Source organism: Gopherus evgoodei, chromosome 2, assembly GCF_007399415.2.
Source record: "Gopherus evgoodei ecotype Sinaloan lineage chromosome 2, rGopEvg1_v1.p, whole genome shotgun sequence".
NCBI lineage: Eukaryota > Metazoa > Chordata > Testudines > Testudinidae > Gopherus > Gopherus evgoodei.
In genome coordinates this window covers 121148839-121172978 of record NC_044323.1, presented here as the reverse complement: position 1 = coordinate 121172978, position 24140 = coordinate 121148839, and the positions used below count along the sequence as shown (strand labels likewise).

Here is a 24140-nt window from a genome sequence, read left to right as displayed (position 1 = left end):
GTGCTGGAAGGGGCTGGGTGGGTCTTTCAGTGTCTGAATTCTCTTTGATAGAGCAAAAGAGACTTCCTTAGTTCCCAGTAGATTGCTTTGCTCTAGTCCATATTAATTTTAGCTCCTGCTGCTGCTGAATACAGGTCAAGTGTGTAAAAATGGGCCTGCTCTCCTCTCTAGTGCCTACCAGAACCATATGCTCATCCAAATGAACAAAGATTTTCATTTCTTCCCTTATACTTTCCAAACAGCTGTGCCCCCTTATACTGCTTATAACAATGCATTAAAAATATATTTTATATAACAGGATGCTCACAGGACAACCCTACTTCACCTTTGAGCATATCCTAATATCCTGCTCTCCATTCAAAGAGGGTTACCTGCTTGCATAATAACTAAAATGAAACAATAAACTGGCTCATTGAAATGTATTTTGCAAAAGGCATCTACAGATAGCTCAGGTTAACCATTATTGAAAGCCTTAACTTGTTCCAGGTACTGGCAGAACTTTCCTGTCCTCCCCTCTGACTACTTGAGAAACCTTTATGAGGCTGCAAAGAATGTCTGCCGCACGGTACCTCTGCACAACACTGAATTCAGATGCTGCAAATTTTTCAGCAGTACTTCCCAACCACTTTACCAAAATTTGTAGCCAGTGTCTTATGATAGGCATTCAGTAATGCAGGGGTCTCCAGTTCTGAATATTTCTGAAGTTACCATTAGCAAGAACAGTCAGGGGATAGCGGAAAGTGCACCCAAGTGCAATAGCTTTAGGACTGCAGGCTGGGGAGGCAAGAGTTAACAAACACAGCTCAGAGATGGCTTGGGCTCATTAGCCTCAGTGAAAGCCAGCCAAGAACATTTCTAAGTGAGAGAGCTGCAGCCAGAAAGGGACTGCTCAAAGTAGAAAAATGAGTGTGTGGCCAGAGCGGGAAAGTTTTGTTCCTTACGTGGGAAGTGATGCTAAGAGCTTGGCCAAAATTTTCCCAAGAGATGGACTATAATTATGAAGATCTACTCAATCTACTGAGAACAGTATCTCTTCTTTTAAATGCCAGTGAAAATGAGGTAGGAACAGAGTCTAAAATATGGAAAGAACAAGTCAAAAAGTACTTAGGTTAGATGTCTTCAAATCACCAGAGCCTGATAAAATGCATCCTAGAATACTCAAGGAGCTGACTGACGAGATATCTGAGCCATTAGCAATTATCTTTGAAAAGTCATGGAAGACGGGAGACATCCCAAAAGGCTGGAAAAGGGCAAATATAGTGCTCATCTATAAAAAGGGAAATAAGGACAATCCGAGAAATTACAGACCAGTCAGCTTAACTTCTGTATCCAGAAAGATAATGGAGCATATAATTAAGCAATCAGTTTGCAAACACCTAGAGGATAATAAGGTGATAAATAACAGTCAGCATGGATTTGTCAAGAACAAATCATGTCAAGCCAACCTGACAGCTTTCTTTGACAGGGTAACAAGCCTTGTGGATAGGGGAGAAGCGGTAGATGTGGTATATCTTGACTTTAGTAAGACTTTTGATACTGTCTTGCATGACCTTCTCGTAAACAAATTAGGGAAATACAACCTAGATGGAGCTACTATAAGGTGAGTGCATAACTGGTTGGAAAATCATTCCCAGAGAGTAGTTATCAGTGGTTCACAGTCATGCTGGAAGGGCATAACGAGTGGGGTCCCACAGAGATCAGTTCTGGGTCCAGTTCTGTTCAATATTTTCATCAGTGATTTAGATAATGGCAGAGTACACTTCTAAAGTTTGCAGACAATACCAAGCTGGGAGGGGTGGCAAGTGCTTAAGAGGATAGGATTAAAATTCAAAATGATCGGGACAAATTGGAGAAATGGTCTGAAGTAAATAGGATGAAATTCAATAAGGACAAATGCAAAGTACTCCATTTAGGAAGGAACAAACAGGTGCACATATACAAAATGGGAACTGACTGCCTAGGAAGGAGTACTGCAGAAGGGATAAAGGGATCTGGGGCTCATAGCTGATTACAAACTAAATATGAGTCAACAGGTAACGTTGTTGCAAAAAAAGCAAACATCATTCTGGAATGTATTAGTAGGAGTATTATAAGCAAGACATGAGAAGTTATTCTTCTGCTCTACTCTGTGCTGATTAGGCCTCAACTGGAGTATTGTATCCAGTTCTGGGCGCCACATTTCAGAAAAGATCTGGATGAATTGGAGAAAGTCCAGAGAAGAACAACAAAAATGATTAAAGGTCTAGAAAATGACTTATGAGGGAAAATTGAAAAAATTGGGTTTGTTTAGTCTGGAGAAGAGAAGACTGAGAGGGAACATGATAACCATTATCAAGTACATAAAAGGTTATTACAAAGAGGAGGGAGAAAAATTGTTCCTCTTCTGAGGATATGATAGGAAGCACTGGGCTTAAATTGCAGCAAGGGCGATTTAGGTTGGACATTAGGAAAAACTTCCTAACTGTTAGAGTGATTAAGCACTGGAATAAATTGCCTAGGCAGGTTGCGGAATCTCCATCACTGGGGATTTTTAAGAGCAGGTTGGACCAACATCTGTCAAGGATGGTCTAGATAATACTTAGTCCTGCCTTGAGTGCAGGGGACTGAACTAGATGACCTCTCAAGGTCCCTTCCAGTTCTATGATTCTATGGTTTTTGGTTCCATGAGTGGGTGCCACTTTGTAGAATGCACACACCTGACCTGTGGAGCAAGAAAGTGAATGTGAGGAGAGCCCAGGGGCAACTGAGCCCTAGCAATGGGAAACCAATCCTGCAAAGCCCAGCATGCTATACAAGTTCTCCCCATGAATAGCAGGTGAGGCTTGATCTGTTCTAGTGGTAGATGCAGAGTTTCAGGTCACCAAAATACAGTTTGTTTTGATTTTACTTTGAGCCCCACAGCCAGCCTACATCTCTGGGTGCTTTTTAATGGTCTTGGGTCCAACTTCTTAATAACACAAGATCCAAATGCTTAATTTACCTAAACTTAATTTACCTAAGTGTGCAGGACAGCTTTGTTTTTAATCCTCTTTGGAAAAGATGGAAATGATGATACAATAGAAACTTTCTGAGCTTACTGACAGAGTTGTGAATTTTCTTAAGTTTCCCCAGCGGAACATAGACAGAGCAAAGAGGAGATGGCAAAATGGAAGAGAATAAGTGCCCATTTTCTGTTCTGATGGCATGTGGGGTGTGATTGCCATCAGCTTCAGGTTGAAGTTGTGGCTCTTTTTTTGTGGGGGCAGAGTCTCTGGTCCATCTGAGGTCAGGTTAGGAAGGCTGGACAAAATTCCCTCCCCATCCTAATGGCAGAAGCCAGCTAAATCAAATTTAGTGACCAGTGAATGTAGGGAAAATCAGGAAACATCATGGCTTGAAGTTCTAAAGGCTTCATACTAATTAACTGGGACAAAAAATAAAAGTTTAGAATAGGACAGTAAAAAACTGGTAGAAGAAAAGACAAAGACCAACCAGGTTGAACAGAGACCCTTCACTCTGGGTTTTATACTTGCTCTATGGAATAATGCTAAGATGGTTCACAGCAATCCTTGAATTTTCCCAGGAGTTCTTCTAACTTAAACAGTCTTAGCTCATAAACAAGAAAAATGTTGGGAAAACCCAAAACATACCCATAAGAGTCCAGTTGTTGAAACAAAGTTTAGACACGGTTCCTGCATGCATTTTGTAGACCTTAACATGATTTTGGCTAAATGGTTTTAGGTCTTTTCCAAAAAGTTTTCTTGATACTGGTCTGTAGCACTCTAACCTTAGATCTGTTAGTTTTTCCTGGAGATAGGCCACGCCAGCTGTTCATCTTGGCCACTCTCAGGACAGGTGGCTTCCTCCCTGCATCTAGCGAATGCTGTTCCTCCTCCTGCTGAAGGCTGTCTGCAGACTCTGGCAGACATCACTTCTTCACAACCAGGAGGGCTAGAAATATATTTAAATGAAAGCTTAGGTTCACATGTTTAAGAGCTAAGGCGGTAGGCACTTTCCTATTGTATATATTACTTACACCCCATGGGGAGAGCTGGATTATCTGAACCCCAGAGAGGAGGAAGCAAGCCTGAGTTGCCCAGTGCAGCTCAGCATAGCGCACATGATCACGCTTTGAACATCGGTAGTATCTCATCTTTGCCAACCAGAACTCCAGTGAAAGCATCACGATATTCCTGGCTTTGTTATCTGACCCACTCTCCCACTGACGTGCTTTGACACCTTTGTTTATTTACTTGTAAACTGAGGATCATATTTGCCTCCTCCTGAGACTATGATATTTATAGTTTATAAGGTGCTTTGAGATTTTGGGGAAAATGTTATAAATACAAAGTATTGTAAAGTATTGTTATTCTGCATATTCTACTGTTCACGTGATTTCAGATTGCCAACATGTAATGTAAATTCTTTGTTTAGATCTGGCAGTGTGGAGGAAGTCTTGAGATCCACCCATGTTCTCACGTAGGTCACATTTTCCCCAAACAAGCTCCCTACTCACGCGCCAAGGCCCTGGCTAACAGTGTACGTGCAGCAGAAGTTTGGATGGATGAATATAAGGAGCTTTATTACCACCGAAATCCACATGCACGTATGGTGAGTTTGATATCTATTGTGCTTAGAACTCAACTTGTATTTCTTTTCAGTTTAACAGAAAAATTATTTATGGTGGGGATTTTTTGGTTTGTTTTAGTAGCTAAATTCAGGTTTCTTACAAATTAATGTCTTTCTCTGACATAAAAATGAACATTATCTACAAGGTTAATTTTTAATATCTCTTGGAAAACTGGGGAAACTCCAGAGGACTGGAAGAAAGCAACAGCTGTGCCTGTATTTAAAAAGGGTAAGCTGCATGACCCAGGTAATGACAGGCTGGTTAGCTTGACATCAATGCATATTGGATTAATGCAGCAGCTGATACAGGACTCTGTCAGTACATGATAGAAATACAATTAATGCTACCAACTAGTTTAATGGAAAATAGGTCTTATCTAACCTTCTTGGCAATGTTCTTCAGCAAGATTACAAGTCTGGTTGATAAAGGTAGCTGTTCTATACAGTGTTTTTGTAGCTGTGTTGGTCATTACAGAGATATTACAGAGACAAAGTGGGTGAGATAATATCTTTTATTGGACTGACTTCGGCTGGTGAGAGAGATGAGCTTTTGAGCTACCCAGCACTGTCTCACTCACTAATAGAAGCTGGTCCAATAAAATATATTACCTCACCCACCGTTCTCTCTAAAAGTAACTGTTGACATAACAGATTTGTTTTTTTGTAAGTTGGCATAGTGCTGTAGAACACTCTGATTTTAAAATATTAATGTGATACAAAATTAATATGGTGCAAATTAATTTGATTAAAATACAGATCTAAAACCATAATTGTTAATGTAGAATCATAAATAAGAGAGAATGCTGCTGGTGGGATGTCCAGAGGTTGTTTTTTTCCAAAACTAATCTGTCTGGGGCATGGTCTTGCTTTGAGCAGGCAGCTGGATTAGATGACCTTATGAGGTCCCTTCCAACCCTAATCAACTATGATCACAATATTATAATTTTAGGTAGCACAGTAGTATAAACCACTGAAAACCATTGAAGGTATTGCTTCCTATGCTTAAGATTACCTAAAACTTTCCTATTATAAGGCCCTGTTTTCAGTGGTTTATAACTTTGCCAAACATTAACCATATAGGTTGTAATTCTCCATGCCAGGTGTCTGTTTCATGTTGAAAATTTTGGGAAAGTTTCAGCTAAAAATGATTCAGCTGCTTCCAAGAGGGAGATGGGGGGAAATGTTGTTTTCCCATATTAAAAAAATTCTTATAACCATTTCAGTGAGAAGCTCTAGTGACATGTTGTTGAGCTAAAGCATCTTGTTTAGAAAGTAGGGCTGTCAACAATCAGAGAAATTAATTGTGATTAATTATACTGTGAAACATCAAATACCATTTATTTAAATATTTTGGATGTTTTTCTACATTTTCATATATCTTGTATTCTGTGTTGTAATCAAAGTGTATATTATTTTTGCTTACAAATATTTGCGCTGTAAAAATGATTTTAAAAAATATTTTTAAGTTCACCTCATACAAGTACTGTAGTGCAATCTTTGTCGTGAAAGTGCAACTTACAAATGTAGTGTTTTTTTTTGTTACATGACTTCACTTAAAAACAAAACAATGTAAAACTTCAGAGCCTGCAAGTCCACTCAGTCCTACTTCTTGTTCAGTCAATCGCTAAAACAAATGAGTTTTACATTTAAAGGAGATAATGCTGCCCTCTTCTTATTTACAAAGTCACCAGAAAGTGAGAACAGGCATTTGCATGGCACTTTTGTAGCTGGCACTGCAAGGTATTTACATGCCAGATATGCTAAACATTCATATGCCCCTTCATGCTTTGGCTACCATTCCATGGGACATGCTTCCATGCTGATGATGTTCATTAAAAAAAAAAGTGTTAATTAAATTTCTTACTGAACACCTTGGGGCAATATTGTATGTCCCCTTGTAGCAGTGCCTGCTCCCGGCCCCTCCACAAACTCAGTCGGAGACCGCTCCAAAGTACATGCACTAGTGCTCTTTTATTGTTTGTGCCTATCCCCACCACCTACTATTTACATATCTTACAGACCAACACCCTGGGAAACCTCTAGCTTCTCCTGCCAGCAGGGATCTAGAGCTCCTGGCTCCTCCCTTTCCTGTCTCTCCCTCTCTGCTTCTTCCCAGCCAGCGTTATATAGCAGGCTGGCCACTCAGGCCTGCAGGTCCATCCCCTCAGGTGATTAGGGTGTGGCCTCCCCAGCCAGTCTTAACTAATCTGCCTTTTTAAGTGGAGCTGGGCTAACAGGGGCCTGGCTTGGATCTCCTAGCCAGCACCCTGTTACACGCCTGCTCTGTTTTACCCTCATTCTGCCATATATTTCCTGGTATAGCAGCCTCAGATGATGAGTCAGCACATTTTGTTCATTTTAATAACACTTTCACTGCAGATTGGACAAAATGCAAAGGTACCAATTTGAGATTTTTAAAGATAGCTACAGCACTGGACACAAGGTTTAAGAATCTGAAGTGCCTTCCAAAATCTGAGAGGGACAAGGTGTGGAGCTTGGTTTCAGAAGTCTTAAAAGAGCGACACTCTGATACAGAAACTACAGAACCTGAACCACCAAAAAAGAAAATCAGCCTTCTGCTGGTGGCATCTGACTCAGATAATGAACATGAACATGTGTTGGTCCGCACTGCTTTGGATTCTTATAAAACAGAACCCATCATTAGCATGGACACATATCTTCTGGAATGGTGGTCGAAGCATGAAGGGACATGTGAATCTTTAGCACATCTGGCACATAAATATCTGGCGCCGCTGGCTACAACAGTGCCACGAGAATGTCTTTTCTCAGTTTCAGGTGACATTGTAAACAAGAAGTGGACAGCATTATCGCCTGCAAATGTAAACAAACTTGTTTGTCTGGGTGATTAGCTGAACAAGAAGTAGGACTGAGTGGACTTGCAGGCTCTAAAGTTTTACATGTTTTATTTTTGAAGGCACTTTTTTTCTACATAATTCTACATTTGTAAGTTCAACTTTCATGATAAAGAGATTGCATTACAGTACTTGTATAAGGTGAATTGAAAGATACTATTTCTTTTTTTTACAGTGTAAATACTTGTAATCAAAAATAAATATAAAGTGAGCACTTTACACTTTGTATTCTGAGTTGTAATTGAAATCAGTATAGCTGAAAATGTAGAAAACATCCAAAACATTTAAATAAATGGTATTTGATGTTTCACAGTATAATTAATCACAATTAATTTCTCTGATTGTTGACAGCCCTACTTTCTAAACAAGGTGCTTTAGCTCAACAACATGTCACTAGAGCTTCTCATTGAAATGGTTATAAGAATTTTTTTAATATGGGAAAACAACATTTCCCCCTTATCTCCCTCTTGGAAGCAGCTGAATCATTTTTAGCTGAAACTTTCCCAAAATTTTCAACATGAAACAGACACCTGGCATGGAGAATTACAACCTATATGGTTAATGTTTGGCAAAGTTATAAACCACTGAAAATGGAGTCTTATAATAGGAAAGTTTTAGGTAATCTTAAGCATAGGAAGCAATACCTTCAATGGTTTTCAGTGGTTTATACTACTGTGCTACCTAAAATTATAATATTGTGATCATAGATGATTAGGGTTGGAAGGGACCTCATAAGGTCATCTAATCCAGCTGCCTGCTCAAAGCAAGACCATGCCCCAGACAGATTTTTACCCCAGTTCCCTAAGTGGTCCCCTCAAGGATTGAACTCACAACCTTGAGTTTAGCAGGGCAATGCTCAAACCACTGAGCTATCCCTCCCTCCAAGCTTGTGATTTTGTGGCAGAGCTAGAAGTAGAACCCAAATCTTCCATCTAGGGCCCTATGCAGGATTATTTTTAATCCTGCTCCTGGGCTGTTCCCACTATTAGAGCAGCAGGATCCTGGTCTTGCTATAGGGCTCTACACTAGTCCTGTGCAGGACTCTACTTCCATCTGCAAACCCCATGCTTTAACCACGAGATCCGACCATCTCCTATACACCTTTATTTTAAGAGTTTATCATGAAGTGAAAACAGATTGTTATAAATTATAGGATCAGATTCCTGGAGGGATAGCCATTACTGAGTAATGGGATTTTTAAAAACATCAGCCACTTACATATTGCTCACTAAAGTACAGAACACTTCAAACCTGTACTTATATGGATAAGCTGACACGACGGCTTGAAGCACACAATAGACATATTTGCTGAACCTGTCAACACAGCATATTTAGTCCTGTGTCCCATTGATTTCACAGGCTAAGCACGGCCAGACAGGGTCAGTAGTTGAATGGGAGACATACAAGGAATATATATACCGTACATGCTGCAGGATATGGTTGTGTTGATTCACGAGTTAACCGTGTTCTGTTTTAGTTGATACTTAACCAGTGCACAAATATGGTTTCAGGAGATGTCTATGCTACAGACTTCAACATAGCTATGCCGCTAGGTCAGGGGTGTGAAGAGATGTGATCCCTGACTGACATGGCTGTCCTGGCAAAAGTTCCTACATAGACTCAGTTATACTGGCATAAAAGTGCTTTACTGGAATAGATTTTTTTCATTCATAGGGTGGGTGGAATCCTCTATACCAATAAAAACACAGTTTTTGCTGGTATAACTACATCTAGATTGGGAGCACTTTGCTGATATAGTATACTAGTATTCCTATATTGGGTAAAGAGCCCCTTGTGTACATGTGACCTTAGAGGATGGGCAGTTTTGGCAAAGGTACTCTCTTTCAAAAGAGACATAACTTTGATATCCTTGGCCACTTGTGGTCAAAGACATCACTGCACTTTTCATAAGAGTAGAGATATTAATGCCAGGGTTCTGGCCAAACTCTATTCCATTCTCCATATTTACTGTACTGTATTAAAACAAACAAAAAAACCGATTAACTTCAATCTCATGCACTCTTTTTTCAAGATATTGGCACATCTGATTATCACAATCCACATATATGTAGAGTTGTTCTACTTTAACATTACAGAGGTCACCCATTAAAGTTTTGTGTTAGAACACAAGTTTGATGAAACAGGGATGTGCATTGTTTTTCCGTATCTGTTGGAGATGGAATTGAATGCTTTCCAGAGCATGGAAATGTTGTTGATGGCATCATGCATGATGGGAAGGTGGCAATAAATGCTGGGAAATTTTCCCTTTATTTTTTAATTCCATAATTTTAAGGTGCTGGGTGGCTGCAGGATGTTGTGCTGAATCTTTAACTGTCATTAAATTAAGTTATTTCTGTTAATAGCCTAGATTTTTTTTTAATTGGGTTGCTGTAACTCACTGTGTTTAGGCTGGGGGTTTGCTTTTGTTTTTCCACAAATTGTGCACACTGAATTGTGGTTCCCATAACAACGTGATGCAACAAATGGCTCCTGGATCCTGATACAGGATGTTCCTTACTCTGCCTGCCCTTGGTAGTTTGACAGCCTCTCTCCGCAGCAGAGTTCTTTGTGGTGATGGAGTACGGAAGCATTTCTGAGGAAGGGGTATCTCCAGGGAATCAATACTGAGATCATAAACCCAGTGGAGGACATATTCATGCAACAGGAAAATAGTGGGCCTTGCTGAGGAGAAAAGGGGGGCATTGGGTGACAGAGCGTACTTGCTGTTCTCATCCACATGTGCTAGCCATCTGGAATTTGGGAACCATTACATCTAAGCTCATATTAGCCATGTTTTTCTTCAACTTGGACATGAAAATTCAAACACTTCACAAGATACTATTGGCATTTTAAAGTAATCTTCACAAGTAACACTTCACAAGATACTATTGGCATTTTAAAGTAATCTTAATCAAAATACAGTTTTGGTGAAAGTTGAACACTCTTACTGAAACTAAAACTTTGGGAAAATCTTAACTACGGATAGTGCTATGACTCCACCAATATTAACATCACATTGTTCTATATCTGTTAGAGTCTGTCTGTCTGTATCTCGGGTCCTCCTCTCATTTAGCAGTGGAGATGGGAGGGTGATCGTGATCCCTGACACCTATTTGCTACCTTCCTAGGAGTCTCAAACTCTAGGATGACAACTCATATTGTAATCTGGCCAGGGAGAAAAGTATTCAGAGTAAGCCATTGCTAATCAGTGACGTATTCAGCAAGGGAAAAGTCACATGCAGCAAGGAAAATCCTTGCATCTTGTGTGATCTCAGATAAGTGGTTCAGAACTTTTCCACATGAAACCAACAAACCTGAGTATGGAAGAGGGAGGAGCTGCCAATGTAGAGTGCCTGTTTCTTCTCAGAAAACAGTGAAGGGATGTGAATTTGTGGGCTTACCTTTTAATAAAGTTCTCAACTTTTAGAGCCTTATCAAGTACATTCTGTTTGCTTTTGGTGTTTGTTTGTTTGATTTTTTTTTTCCAGTCTGCTGCCACCTAAGCTTCCCAGTGAATTGAACAATGTGTCAGAATGGCTTGGAATGCAGTGGTTCTTCTTTAAGTGCTTGTCCCTATGTGTAGTGCACTTCAGGTTTACGCATTTGCGCCATGCATCAAGAACTGCAGAAATTTTCCTAGCAGTGTCTATCTGGTTTGAGTATGTGCCCCTACTTTTCTTGTGCTCTGCACCGAAGTTATAAAGGGGGCTGCCAGAAAGCTGCCATCTTAGTTCCTTTTTACCACTTGTGGTTTAGGATGGAGCTTCAGTGTTCACACTGACTTCTTCAACTTTTTCCTGTAAATAATTTGTAATAGTTTAGCTATTTAATATAGTTAGGATAGACATTTGGGGTTCTGTCCCCTGAGATTTGGGATCTTCCTCTGGGTCACAGAGGGCTTCCTGTATTTCCCCATCACACCCCCGTTCTTTGACAGTAGTGGGGAGAGTCCCCCAAGGAAGGATTTGTGGCTTCAAAAACTTCATCAACTGCCACAAATCCTTCCTGATCACAGACTACCATGATGCCAGTCAGTACTGCCTGGACGAAACCCACGTCTGATCCAGGTGCAGTATCTGCAAGATGTCTCCAAGAAGGACAAAACAGCTGAGGAAATTCCTGCTCCAAAGATTCCTCGTGGAGAGGTTCTAGAGACCAGGGAAGACTTCTGATTGCGAGGACCTGTATTTTGGCCTGAAGAAGGTAGGAGCAGCACACTGAGTTTGACTCTGTCCAGCTCCAAGGCCTCCCACTGGCTGCTGCTCCTCTCTGATGAGGTGGTGATTCCAACCATATCCTGATGATCTTAAAGCTTTCCAGAACTTGCTTAAAAGGGTAGCAGAGACACCACAGGTTTCCCTGGAAGAAATCCAGGAAGCCCTGCACAGACTGCAGAACATCGTATGTATCCTTGAACCCACCAGGACACTTTGGCAGATAGTTCCACCAGTATCCAAGCAAGCTGAAAAGAGGTATTTCATATCTGCAAAAGGCTTGGACTAACTATTCTCATATTGGTCTTCCAACTCTCTGGTAGTATCAGCTGCTATTGAGCGTAGTAGGCAGAAACAAGAGAACATGAGAAACATGAGAAGGAGGCAAAGAGATTGGACCTCTCTAGGAGGAAGGTGTAGTCGTTGGCCCCTCTCCAGTGTCAAACTGAAACCATCAAGCATTGATGGATAAATATAATTTTATCATCTTTAATAAGCTGACAGACATTGTTCAGAAAGTACCTTAGGATGCTAGGGAGCAGATTTAGACCCTGATCGAAGAGGGGAAGCTGGTGGCTAGGTCTGATGGCCAGATGACTTTAAATGTGAAGAACATGGCAGTGATGGCAATGTCAGTGGTAATGTGGTGGCTCCCTCTTTTCTAGGGTTCCTGAAGGAAATGCAAACAACAGTGTAGGACCTTCTGTTCGAGTGCGACAAGCTGCTCTGCGCAAAGACAGAAGAATTCTTCCACTTGCTAAAAGTCTCTGGAGCCATGCTCTACGCCCTTGATGTGCACACACTTATGATTAAGTGGAAATCCAGCAAGCAGCAATTTCAACAGAGACCAGCCCTGCTGGCATTTTTACCATTAGCAGCAGTAAGAACTACTCCTCAGATATCAGAGAACCCATGAAAATGGGGCTTTGGGGCAATCATCCATTACCTCCCAGCCAGCAGTGGCCCCAAAGTGAGTGTTTTAATGGAACTTTCAAGAGACATGCACCAATAACCTCATCAGCTCTAGACATTTCCACTGTTTTTTCTACCCTTTTGGAGGAAGACTCTCCCACTACCTGTCAGCCTGGACGGAGAACACTATGGACAAGTGAATACTAGAGGTTATCTCCTTGGGATCGCCATCCAGTTTTTACTCCATCTCGCTTCCTGAAAGGCTTGGTTAGATTCTTCCCTCCAAATCTTGTATTAATCAAATCTTGAACCAGGTTTTATCAACTCAGACAAGGGCAGTATTTGAGCCTCTGGCATCTTGCTTTTTGTTACATCTTTCCATAAAGGTAACAGTTCTAGTTGTAATCATGTCTGCCAAAATAGGGGAGTTAGAAGGGTTCCTGGCTGACACCCCTCACCATACAGTTTTCCAGAAGGATAAAATATGCATGAGACTTTACCCAATATTTATTCTTAAGGTAGTATCTTACTTTCAAATCAGTCAAGTATCCACTTACCTGTATTTCACACGAGTAGGCAAGAGGTGATATGGTATTCCTTGGATGTGCGTAGGGCCTTTGCCTTTTGTCTGCAGAGGACAAAGTAATTTCATAAGCCTCCCAGACTCTGTTTTATCTGTGGAAAGGGTGGAAGAAGAGGCTAGAAACTTACTTTTGTTTTAGTGAAAGGATAAGAAAGGGGCAGAGGAAAAGGGAGGTCGCCTCTGGGAAACTTGAGGATTGCAAATGAGGTTGTGACCACAGGCTGAGAACCCTGAACTATGGAAAGGAATGGATTTTGAAGGCAGATTTGAAGAAATTATGTGAGCTCTATTTGAATCTGTAGCAAGTGAAAAGTTTGGGTGGTGGCTTGCTTTAGCAGCTTTAAGGTTCCATTTTTAAACTTAGTTTTCTTTTATTGAATTTACTAATTTACAAGATACAACTTCAAATGCAGCCTTAACAGAGAATTTCCAAGCTTTTAAACACATTTAAGTTTAATGATGTCATTAGAGAGGATTTTGCAAATGGATGGTGAGAATAATTTAGCACTCTTAATTTAAATTCACTGTTACTGAGACTTTAAAATATCCAAAGAGCCCTAACTGTAAATTTGCTACTGTGTTCTCACTTTAAACAGATTTTTTTTAAATAATTCAATTTGCACTGTGTTTGAAAGCATTGTTGTTGCTTAAATATTAAGAAACTTAATAATAATGAAACCAAATCCAGGGACAAGCAATGGGAGTTTTTTTTTCCCTGGGAAAGCACTGCAGGATAAGTTTCCTAATAGTGTATATTGCTAATTTAACAGAAAGCACCTGTTCTTATTCTTCTATTGTATTTTATTTTATTGTAGGAGCCCTATGGAGATGTGACAGAAAGGAGGCTGCTTCGAGAGAAGCTCAGATGTAAAGACTTTAGATGGTTCTTGGAGAATATTTACCCTGAACTTCATGTACCTGAAGACAGAGCTGGCTTCTTTGGAATGGTAGGCAACATGCTTGATTAGTGTCTGGAAAGTGTCTCCCTAAGTCACTTTCTCCTCTCTTTTATTAGTTAAATATGGAAGATAAAGATGTACCTGGTATTTTTATTCCAGAAAATATTGATTTTGGTAGAATTTAATTAGACTTGGTAGACACTAAAATTTGTTGGGTATTAGAAAGTTAATATAAAGTAAAATAGTATGGTTAAGACCAAAACCTGCCATAAATTGCAGCTCAAAATTAAGTCTTAAGTGGGCTAATGGGGTTAGTGAGTATGGCTTTCAACATTTCTTAAAACATTGCAGATAAGGAAAAAAGCATTTGTTGGGGTTTTGGGATATATTATTAGTTTTGAACTTGAAAACAGGAATAGAGTGCTTTTAAACATATATGAACACATAATTGAGATTAGACTAATAGTCAGGAAATCAAACTTTTTTTTTCAATTAGTGATTTTTTTTAGGATTTTATTTTTATTTGTAGCAATATAAAGCACCCACACCAATCAGCTGAGCATGCTGTTGGTTATCAGTAATACACATCTTAGTTAGCATCACTCCTTCTACTAAGCAGCAATTCTTAATCTAAAAAATGCTAATAATCCAATACACCAAATAGCACCTCAGTTTCTGAACTCCCCCAAAAGGGCTCCAAAGCATGCCATCAAAACTGACAAAGATGAACTGTTTTGGGCCTGTTTAAGGAAGATATTCTAAAGCCCTGGGGGCCTTATGGAGAATGCTCAGCCAGCTGTCCCATCTCTGTTATGTCAAGCATGAGCATCTCCAGTGATCAAAACTGTGGTGCTCTGTCATGGGGAGCGGTGGGCGGTAGTCATCCTTCAGATATTCTAGTCCCAGACCTTTTGGGACTTTATATGTCAAAACTAAACATTTGAAAGTTTATCCAGTAGGTAATTGTTGACCAGTGCAGATCCCTGAGCACAGGTGTCATGTGCTGTCTAAGACACTCAGGGGTATATCTACACTGGAAAAAAAACCAACAACAACCCTGCAGCAGCAGATCTCAGAACCCTGATCAACTGACTCTGACTCTTAGGGCTCATGCTGCAGGCTAAAAAATAGTAGTGTAGACATTCCTGCCCGCCCCAAAGAGAGGGGTGGGTCACAGAGCCCAGGCTGCATCCCAAGCAGGCATGTCTGCAGTGTTATTTTTAGCCCTGTAGCGCAAACCTGAGTTGGTTTCCCAAACCTTGAGACTCACTGCCACTTTTGTTTTGGTTTTGGTTTTGGCTTTTGCAATGTAAATGTTCCCTCGGTTACCAGTTGGACAGCCACCTTTTACACCAGTTGCATCTTACATATAAATTTTAAGATGCATTGAAATAATATTATTCTGAGGCATGGAGGATGGTAGCAAAAGCCACATCTGAAAGATAAAGCTGTACCCTTCTGGCCAGGCACGGACAAGTAAATGATCCTAAATGTCACCTGGTCTTCTAAGTGTAGCTGTGGTTACCCCAAGTTTATAATCTCAGGCCCTTCCTAGAGCAAGTTCTGACACTTCCGGTTTTTAATCTCAGGCAACCAACATCACCTCAGTCTTGTCCTGACTGAGCCAGACTGACCCAGCATGCTTTAATACTGCCAAGTGCTGGATTAGTCACTCAACTGCCTCTACTGGATTTTTCTCAGTAGAGAAATAAAGCTGTGTGTTGTCAGTGTACTGAAAACACCCTAGCGCAAGTCTCCTCATTCATTCCCCTAGCAGACTGTGACATTCCCCTGGTTTTATCTGGACCATGATCTGCTAGGTCACTTCAATCCTCGGCTCTGGGAGCCAGCCTTACCCTGCTCTGTTGTGAGAACCCCCACTCCAAGGATGTTCACGCACAGCCTCTGGCATATAAACTGGTCCCGGCTACATGAGTGAGCACTTTTGGCCAGCCGCTGCTTGGATTGTGCAACCGAATGACACTAGCCAATATCTCTGGTCCCAGACACAACCGTAGGAACCTCCGTCTTGCAGTGTCCAGTTATGCCCACTGGATGCTGTAAGCTTATATGAGTTTGTCAATTTAACAAACAAATTGATATATACCAGGCTTGTTATCCCAAGGGGAGTATCTGTCATGCTTCAAACCAAATACACTGCTTCCGGCAGAATAAACAAATGTATTAACTCCAAAAGGTGGATTTTATTTGATTATAAGTCAAAGCACAACAAGTCAAATTTGGTCAAATGAAATAAAAGCAAAACACATTCTAAGCTGATCTTAACACTTTCAGTGCCCTTACAAACTTAGATGCTTCTCACCACAGGCTGGCTGCTTGTCCTTCAGTCAGGCCCTGCCCTTTGATCAGTGCTTCAATCGCTTGGTGGTGGTGTCTGTAGATGGAGGTGGGAGAGAGAGGAAGAGCATGGCAAACATCTCTCCCTTTTATCAAGTTCTTTCTTCCCTCTTGGCTTTGCCCCCCCTCCCTTTTGGGTCAAGTGAGCATTACCTCATCATAGTCCTAAGTCTGCTTCTAGAGTATTGTGATGGTTCTCAAGGCACCCAGACTATGAATCACCTTGTTATCTCTTGCCTCCAGCAAGAGGGAGCCTTTCTTGTGGTAGCTGAGTGTTAGCCACCTGACACCACCAGCCTTTCAGCAGTTGAAGAACTTTTCCCAGGGCTATGCCAGCCCTGACTTTGCCTTGCAAGTTAACAATAAGTGCATCCCAATCTCCAAGTCCTTTTGAATCGTTCCCTTGTGCTATCCAGCCCCTGAAACTGGCTAATCACATAAATTCAACATCCTTTCTGCATTCAAAGGTGCACTATACCCCATTTTACCTTTTTTACTTTCCATCACCACTCTTGTAAGTCACATCACTTGTGAGCACTTATAATATAAAACGTAGGTTTATTTAAGAAAAAATAAAGATTTAACTCAGAGGAGGGAAAACTACAGCCTGCGTGCTGGATCCAGCTTGTCAGGGCTTTCAGTCCAGCTCCTCAGAGCTTTTCAGTCACGGGATTGCCAGCCCCTTGGTGCAGCAGGGCTAAGGCAGACTCCCTGCCTGCCCATGCCCTGCGCCACTCCTGGAAGCGGCTGGCACCATGTCCCTGCAGCCCCGGTGGGAGGAGGGGCAGAGGACTCCGTGCACCGCCCCGCACAGCTCCCATTGGCCAGGAATGGGGGATCGCAACCAATGGGAGCTTCGGGGGTGGTACCCGCAGACGAGGGCAGAGTGCTGCGGAGCCACCTGCCCCACCCCATCCCCAAGAGCCACTGCCGGACATGCCAGCCATTTCCACGAGTGGCGTGGGGCCAGGGCAGGTGGGATCCTGCCTTAGTCCCCCTGTGTGCCACTGCCACCCTGGAGCCACTCAACGTAAGCGGTGCAGGGCTGGGGCCCTGGGCCCACACTCCAAACCCCTCATGCACCCCAACCCCCTGCCCTGAGCCCCCTCCTACACCCCGCACATCATCTGCACCCGAACTCCTTGCCCTGAGCCCCCTGCTGCACACCACACCCCCTCCTGCACCCCAACCCCCTGCCACAGCCCTACATTCATGGCCTTGTATACAAGTTCTCCACCCAGATGTGGCCCTTGGGACAAAAAGTTTCCCCACTCCTGATTTAGCTAGAAGTGGGAGAAAGTGATGGAAATAACTGGGCACAACACAAAACAATCATACAAAGTGATGTGGGTCTACACCTAGGTTCCCTGTAAGCTGCCCAGCCATGCAGCAGGCTATTTAGGGGTGCACTGGTCCCACGGCCTGGCCCAGCCCCTCTGGAGCTGCCAGGGAGAGGAGCCCCTCCCCAGGCCCGGCCCAGGCCCTCTGGAGCTGCCACAGCTGGGGAGAGGAGCCCTTCCCTGAGCCCAGCCCAGCTCAGCTCCGCCAGAGCTGCCACAGTGAGGGAGGGCTAGTGGATTTCTCTCTCCCCGCTGCAGCCCCACGGCAACCTGCACTCCAGCCAGAGCCTCAACCCCTCCCCCCACACACCAATCCTCTGTCCTGCACCTCAAACTCCTCATCCCCACTCCCACCCTAAAGCCTGTATCCCTAGCCAAAGCCCACACACCCCAACCCTCTGCCCTAGCCCTGAGACCCCTCCTGCACCCCAATCCCCTCATCCCCAATCCTTTGCCCCAGCCCTGAGCCCCCTCCCACATTCCAAACCCCTCGGTTCCACCCCCACCTCATATCACCTCCCTGTTGGTGCATATATTAAAATTAATTCCGCACATTGACGTACAAAATTAAAGGGAACACTGGTTTACACTTATCAATAGTTACCTTTCCTATCTGACAAATAGGTTTTCTCCACAAAGTTCATTTGTTTGCAGACCCAGCTGGTTTTGCAAGAACCAGAATACAAACATTCATGAAAAACCCCTCACTCAGTCCATACCTTTGCCCAGCATTACTGTTGAACTTACCTTGAGGTCTGATGTCCAGTTCAGGAAAGCAGACTTCCAGCCATTCTTTAGGTAAGAGAGCTGCTTCTGTCCTACATCCTTGGTGTTTATCACTGCTTTTTTTGGATCTGTAGTGATAATATCAAAAGGCAACAAGATGGTTATTCATCTGTAAATGAAGATCTTGAATAGGTTGTTAATACAGATCCAGGCAAGAGACCTCGCCCTCCATCCCCACTTCTTTGAAATCTGTTAGGCTCTGAGGAAGTGGAAGGGCACACACACAGTTAGCCTATGATTTTAGGAGGGGGATTTTCAAAAGCACTAGTTGTTGGAAGTCTAACTCCTCTCCAAGTGACAATGAGCCAGTGATGAGCACTTTTTGAAAATTCTATCATGTGTTCCTGTCAGAATTGCTCCCTAATATTTCAGAATATTTTAACAATTGCAGTTTAAATTACCTATCCCCAACCTCCAAAGGGAATGGTGACTAGCTGTGGTTACAGAATACACAGCATAGAAGAAAAAAAAAATATGTAGGCAAAGACACAGTCAGAAATCCTGCATAGACACAATTACTGACAACTTTTATGAGCTGAACTAAACGCTTCATAAGGAGAACAAATATTTTCTTGTTTTTATTTTCTTTAATGCAGCATTCTACTAAAATATTAAGGTAAGTCACAGACAAATTTAAAATCCTATACTAAGTTTCTGTTTATACTCTTACTTTAGCTCTTCTTGCATGATTTAAGCTTGTTTGTTACATGTTGGAAAAAAATATTGAAAGATTACATGAATGAATGGATACTATTATGATACTGTTTTTGTCAGCGCAAAGCAAACTGTCTTCGTCAGGTAATGGGAAAAGATAATGTTTTCACAAACCCTCTCTCATCTGTTCCTGCCTTGGAACAAGAGACTGGTGAATTCATGCATAAATGGTTTCAGGACCAGATTTTTAAACCTGCAGTTTATGGGCGCAAATATCTGCAGGTGCATCTTGTATCATTTAGGTGCTTAGTACCTGGTTGTACCCATGTATAAGGTTCTTAGATCTCTAAAAGGCTTACTTTATGGCTGTAAAATGACATTAGAAAATTCTGGAGTTCGCAAAATAAGCGATCCAGTTATAATCAGGCTGAATTACTGGCACTACATGTTAGTAGTTTGTCTGCACAACAGAAGTGTGTAGGGGACACAAAGATGAGATGACATAATGATGGAGCATAAATACTATATTAAAAAGTTGTTCTGAATTGAAATTTGAGGTAATTAGGCATCTTTTATACAGCGTTTTTTCTTTTGAGTTTTCAGTTTCAGAACCCTGTTTAAATTTTCTTCTCCTTTATGTCTACAGCATACAAAGAAAGAGTTATATCTGTGTGCAATAATTTGGTTTGTAGTTAACTTATGCACACAGACACAAAATAGTGTTGTGCCTAAAAGGCAATAATATTGTATTGCTAACTTAAATTGGGAGATAACCATTGTGATGTTCAATGGAGTATAGGCAGGAGAATATTTATGCTGGTCAAATGCTAGTGGAGCACTCTTGGTGACATCTTTGCTTGGAGCAGTCATCTAGGGAGTGACAGCTGGGGTGAATATTTGACTCCATTGATCTTCCCATTGGAATAAATGGCTAGTATGGCAACACAATTAGATTTCTGAGCATACTAATGAGTAATACCTCCAACTCTGTAGTCAGTTACTGAGGGCAAGAGAAATCCATTAATGATTTTAATTTATGTAAGAAAATTGTCATTTATAATTCAGCATAACTTTAATCTGATATTCCTCCATATCCAATATTATAGGTACTGGGTGCAAGTGTTGGGGAAGGTTGTAATTTTTATAGTTGTTTCAAGCTTTGCTCAATTTTACTTTTCTATTTTTGTATATAGCCCTTTACTGGTGTTAAATGTAAAATAAAATTTCTCATGGTCAAACTGTAATAATTTACTAAAGGGACAGAGTAGGTTCTAATGCAACTGCCTGCAATACAAGCCACTCTACAATACAAAGGAAGCCAGGGAGACTTCCTTTAGCTCTAGAAAGCACCACTAAACTGCGAGGTTTACAGCTGCTTAGATAGAGGTCATCAGAATTCAAAATCACTCTTATTGTTTAGTCACATGTTGATTAATGGTGTTAATGCACTCACCAGAATGGTGAGAAATATCTGGAGAAGGGTGTGTAAGGAGTGTTCTTGAGGCTAAAAGTATTACAGTGCAAACGGATCCAAAAAATGTGGAAAGAGGAGATTGGGTAGTAGGTAAAAGTGGAGGAAAACAAAAGTAAAAAAAAATATTTGTGGAATACCCTTTCACTTGCTTTACTTTGATTTGTCCTAATTTATTCATGTCTATTAGTTCTCTGCATTGGAAACTATGGATATAATTATCACCTAGTACTTGAGAAGAAGCAAAATTACACCTTCAATAGTCATAGGGACACTAACCAGCGATAGTTCCAGGCACCAGCGCTCCAAGCGCGTGCCTGGGGCGATAAGTCGCAGGTGGGGGCGCCCTGCCGGTCCCTGTGAGGGTGGCAGTCAGGCAGCCTTCGGCGGCTTTCCTGCGGAAGGTCCGCCGGTCCCGTGGATTCAATGGCAATTCGGCTGCTGAAGGCAGCCTGCCTGCTGTGCTTGGGGCGGCAAAAAAGCTAGAGCTGCCCCTGACACTAACCCTGCCTGTTTTATTCTTTTATATATGACATAGTAGGATTCAGGTAAAAGAGGCATTTAGCTTTAATATTTATTTACAGAAGTTGTTTTGTTTCAACATTCATTAAAGTGGATAATATGTGAGTGTGCAAAGCATGTATAAATTTTTAAACTATCATTGTGCCCTGGTTCAACTAATTTTCAAGTAACTTTTGTTTATCTTCGATATTTTTATTAATTGGAAGTCCTTATTGATTTGCCTGTGGAATATTTTGTAATTAAAAAAAACATAATGTAATCTTTCTGCAAGTGTCTATAAGAGTAAGAAAGGCTGGGTTCAGCATGATGACTAGTCTTCCCTTTAAAAATAAAAAAAAAATTGATTCAAGTCGCCATTGAAATTGTATCCACATGCAGGTTTTAGGAACTTAAATCCTAAACACTAGTTAACTTCACAGGGTTTTTTCTTCACTCTGAAAGCACACAAGAGTTCTTTTATTTTGAAAAAATGAAATAAATCTCTATTTAAAAAACAGTTTTTTTTAAATGAAGAAAAGGAGGAAAAGAATTAGAGATATGGCAGACTTCCCAGGCTCAGTGGTTAATTGGCTAGTTTGCTGGAGGCCCAAATTACTGTTCAGATACAGTCCCCATTTACCTAAACTTGACTCAAGAATCCAGTTAGATTATGTGGCAATCCAAGTGAGTGCCTCTCATACACTTCTGCCAGGCATGGCCCAGTCCAATCAAGTCAGGAATAGCAGATCTGCTCCAATCCAATTTGTCAAAGTTGCTGCCACCAGGTCTGCTGCTGCCAGGTTCTGGTTCAGCAAAGCCAGCTGCACAAGGTCTACTCTGGTCCACTATTATCAGGTTCAGTTTTACAAAGCCACCTCTATCAGATGTATTGTTGCTAGGCCCAGATTCAGTGAAACCATCTCTACCAGGGTTTAGAACTGCGAGTGGTAAGCGTATAATACAGCATAGGGGTATGAAGTGACACAAATGTATCTACTTCAGGCTGATGTTCAATTTGTTCTTTTTTCTTATTTAGCTGAAAAATAAAGGAATGGCAAATTACTGCTTTGATTATAATCCTCCAAATGAACATGAAGTAACAGGGCACAGAATCATATTATATCCTTGCCATGGCATGGGACAAAATCAGGTAAGATTTGTTTTTTACTTTAGTTATGACAAATGTTATGATTAATTGTTTTAGGATGTATGATACAAAGTAAAAATGCTCCACAGTATTTCTGAGGGGACATGTGACCACTGCAATGTGATCTTAGTCAGCACCATTTCTATTTTTGTTTCCTCCATGAGATTCTGTTAACTTTCTGGTGCCCAATAGAAAACTGATGTCAGGTTTTCACAGTTCTAAGTTGTATTTGGAAGGTAACTAGGCCATGTTGACCGATCTAAGTCTCCCCACATCTGTCAAGCAATTGTACCTTTTAAAATGTGTTCTCATCTGAATACGTGTCTAGCTTTTTTAGATATATACATATTAATTGCCCTCCTGGGTAAAGGTGTTTTTTCTAAACTCCCTTAGAACCTGATTCTTTCTCAGCTTTGGTTTTTGCGTTCTTGGTTTAAAGCCTGTTAGCCTCACCATAGTAACTTTAGCACCCTCGTGGCCAAGATGGAGTCTGCTCTGCAGGCAGCTCTGGCCAAGAGAAGGTGTGCGCAGGAATGCAGCAGGAAAAATCCCTTCCACGGCAGGGGCACCTGTTCCAACCCCCCCAGAGTGAACACACCCACCCACAGGAAAAGTACAATGGATATAACAAACGGAGATATTTATTTACAGAGGGATGAGAGGAGAAATACAACAAGGGGAAATATAGGGGGTGCGGTAAAACAGGGTTGCATCCAAACCAAGGCCCCATAGGCCCAGTGGTAGCACAGTCTGACAGGGCAGACACTAAGCAATGTGTCTGCACACAGAGTTCAGGAATCCTGAGCAAAGTTCCAGTCCAGTGGTGAGTCTTGTGCGCTCCTGGTTGTCTTTGGCACCAGTGAACTCTTCCCAGCAAACCCCTCCGGTGCCCTCTTCTGCCACTCTCTGCAAAGCCACACAGAGCGACCACCTCCCCACTTAACTAGCTACAACCTCCCTCCTTGTTCCCAATGCAGGGTCACAAGCCCCAGTACTCACAGCCCCACGCAGCTCTGGGCAGCCGTGATACTGGGTCCAGCTCCGGCCTGTCCTTCTCAGGCGATTCCTCCCTGGCACCGTGCTCCTCCTGGCTCCTGTCCCAGGCTGTCCCCGATCGGGCCTGTCCTCCTCAGGCAGGTTGTCCCTGCTTCACTTTTCCAGGGCCTGCTGGCTGCCTCCCTCCCTAGAGCTCCAGACCCGCCCCCTGGAGTTTCCCTCCTTTTTTCTTACTCTCCACCTCCCCCTGGGAAAAAGATTTAAAGGGGCCATGCTCTCTAAACCCCAAAGGGGTTACGCTATACTTCTCATGGTTTGAAATACCAAGTACAAAAATAGCTTTAGTTTTTTGTACAGTTTTGGTCTATCTACATACAGTCATGAGACCGTAACCCTCTGAAAGGGTTGCAGGGCTCCGGGACTGTGATAACTTAAGATATTTGAGTAAGTAGCCTTTTAATGCTGGGGTTTCACATAACTGTACTGAGGACTAATTGGTGCCTCCACATGCCAGCAATCTTTCTGATGTATTGGTGTATCAGCCATCCTGGTATGTTTTCTGGTTCCTTCCAGGATGAGGAGGTACGGCGTGCCCATAGTGGAAGGGGTGGTGCAATATCTAGGTGCGTGGTTGAGAGGCAGAGGAGTGTAAGTGTATGGCAGGAGGGACTAGAAAACTTGGGCAGGTGGCTGGGTTTGGGGAGGTGAACAGGGACAAGATATTCTGGGAAGGATAAATAGTTTCAGAGGAGCACCAGAGTTGAGGAGGGTCATGCAGTTTACCAGTCACCTTTGTAA

The 24140-nt window shown here is 42.0% G+C and overlaps 1 protein-coding gene across 1 annotated transcript in view; it reads left to right on the top strand.

Moving 5' to 3' along the window:
* GALNT12 (polypeptide N-acetylgalactosaminyltransferase 12) overlaps positions 1-24140 on the top strand; it is a 93954-nt gene that overhangs the window by 58034 nt on the left and 11780 nt on the right. Inside the window, exons 6-8 of the mRNA XM_030551630.1 lie at positions 4414-4590; positions 14006-14137; positions 22236-22349. Coding sequence (XP_030407490.1) covers positions 4414-4590; positions 14006-14137; positions 22236-22349 — 423 coding nt within the window. The remainder of the gene's footprint in view (positions 1-4413; positions 4591-14005; positions 14138-22235; positions 22350-24140) is intronic.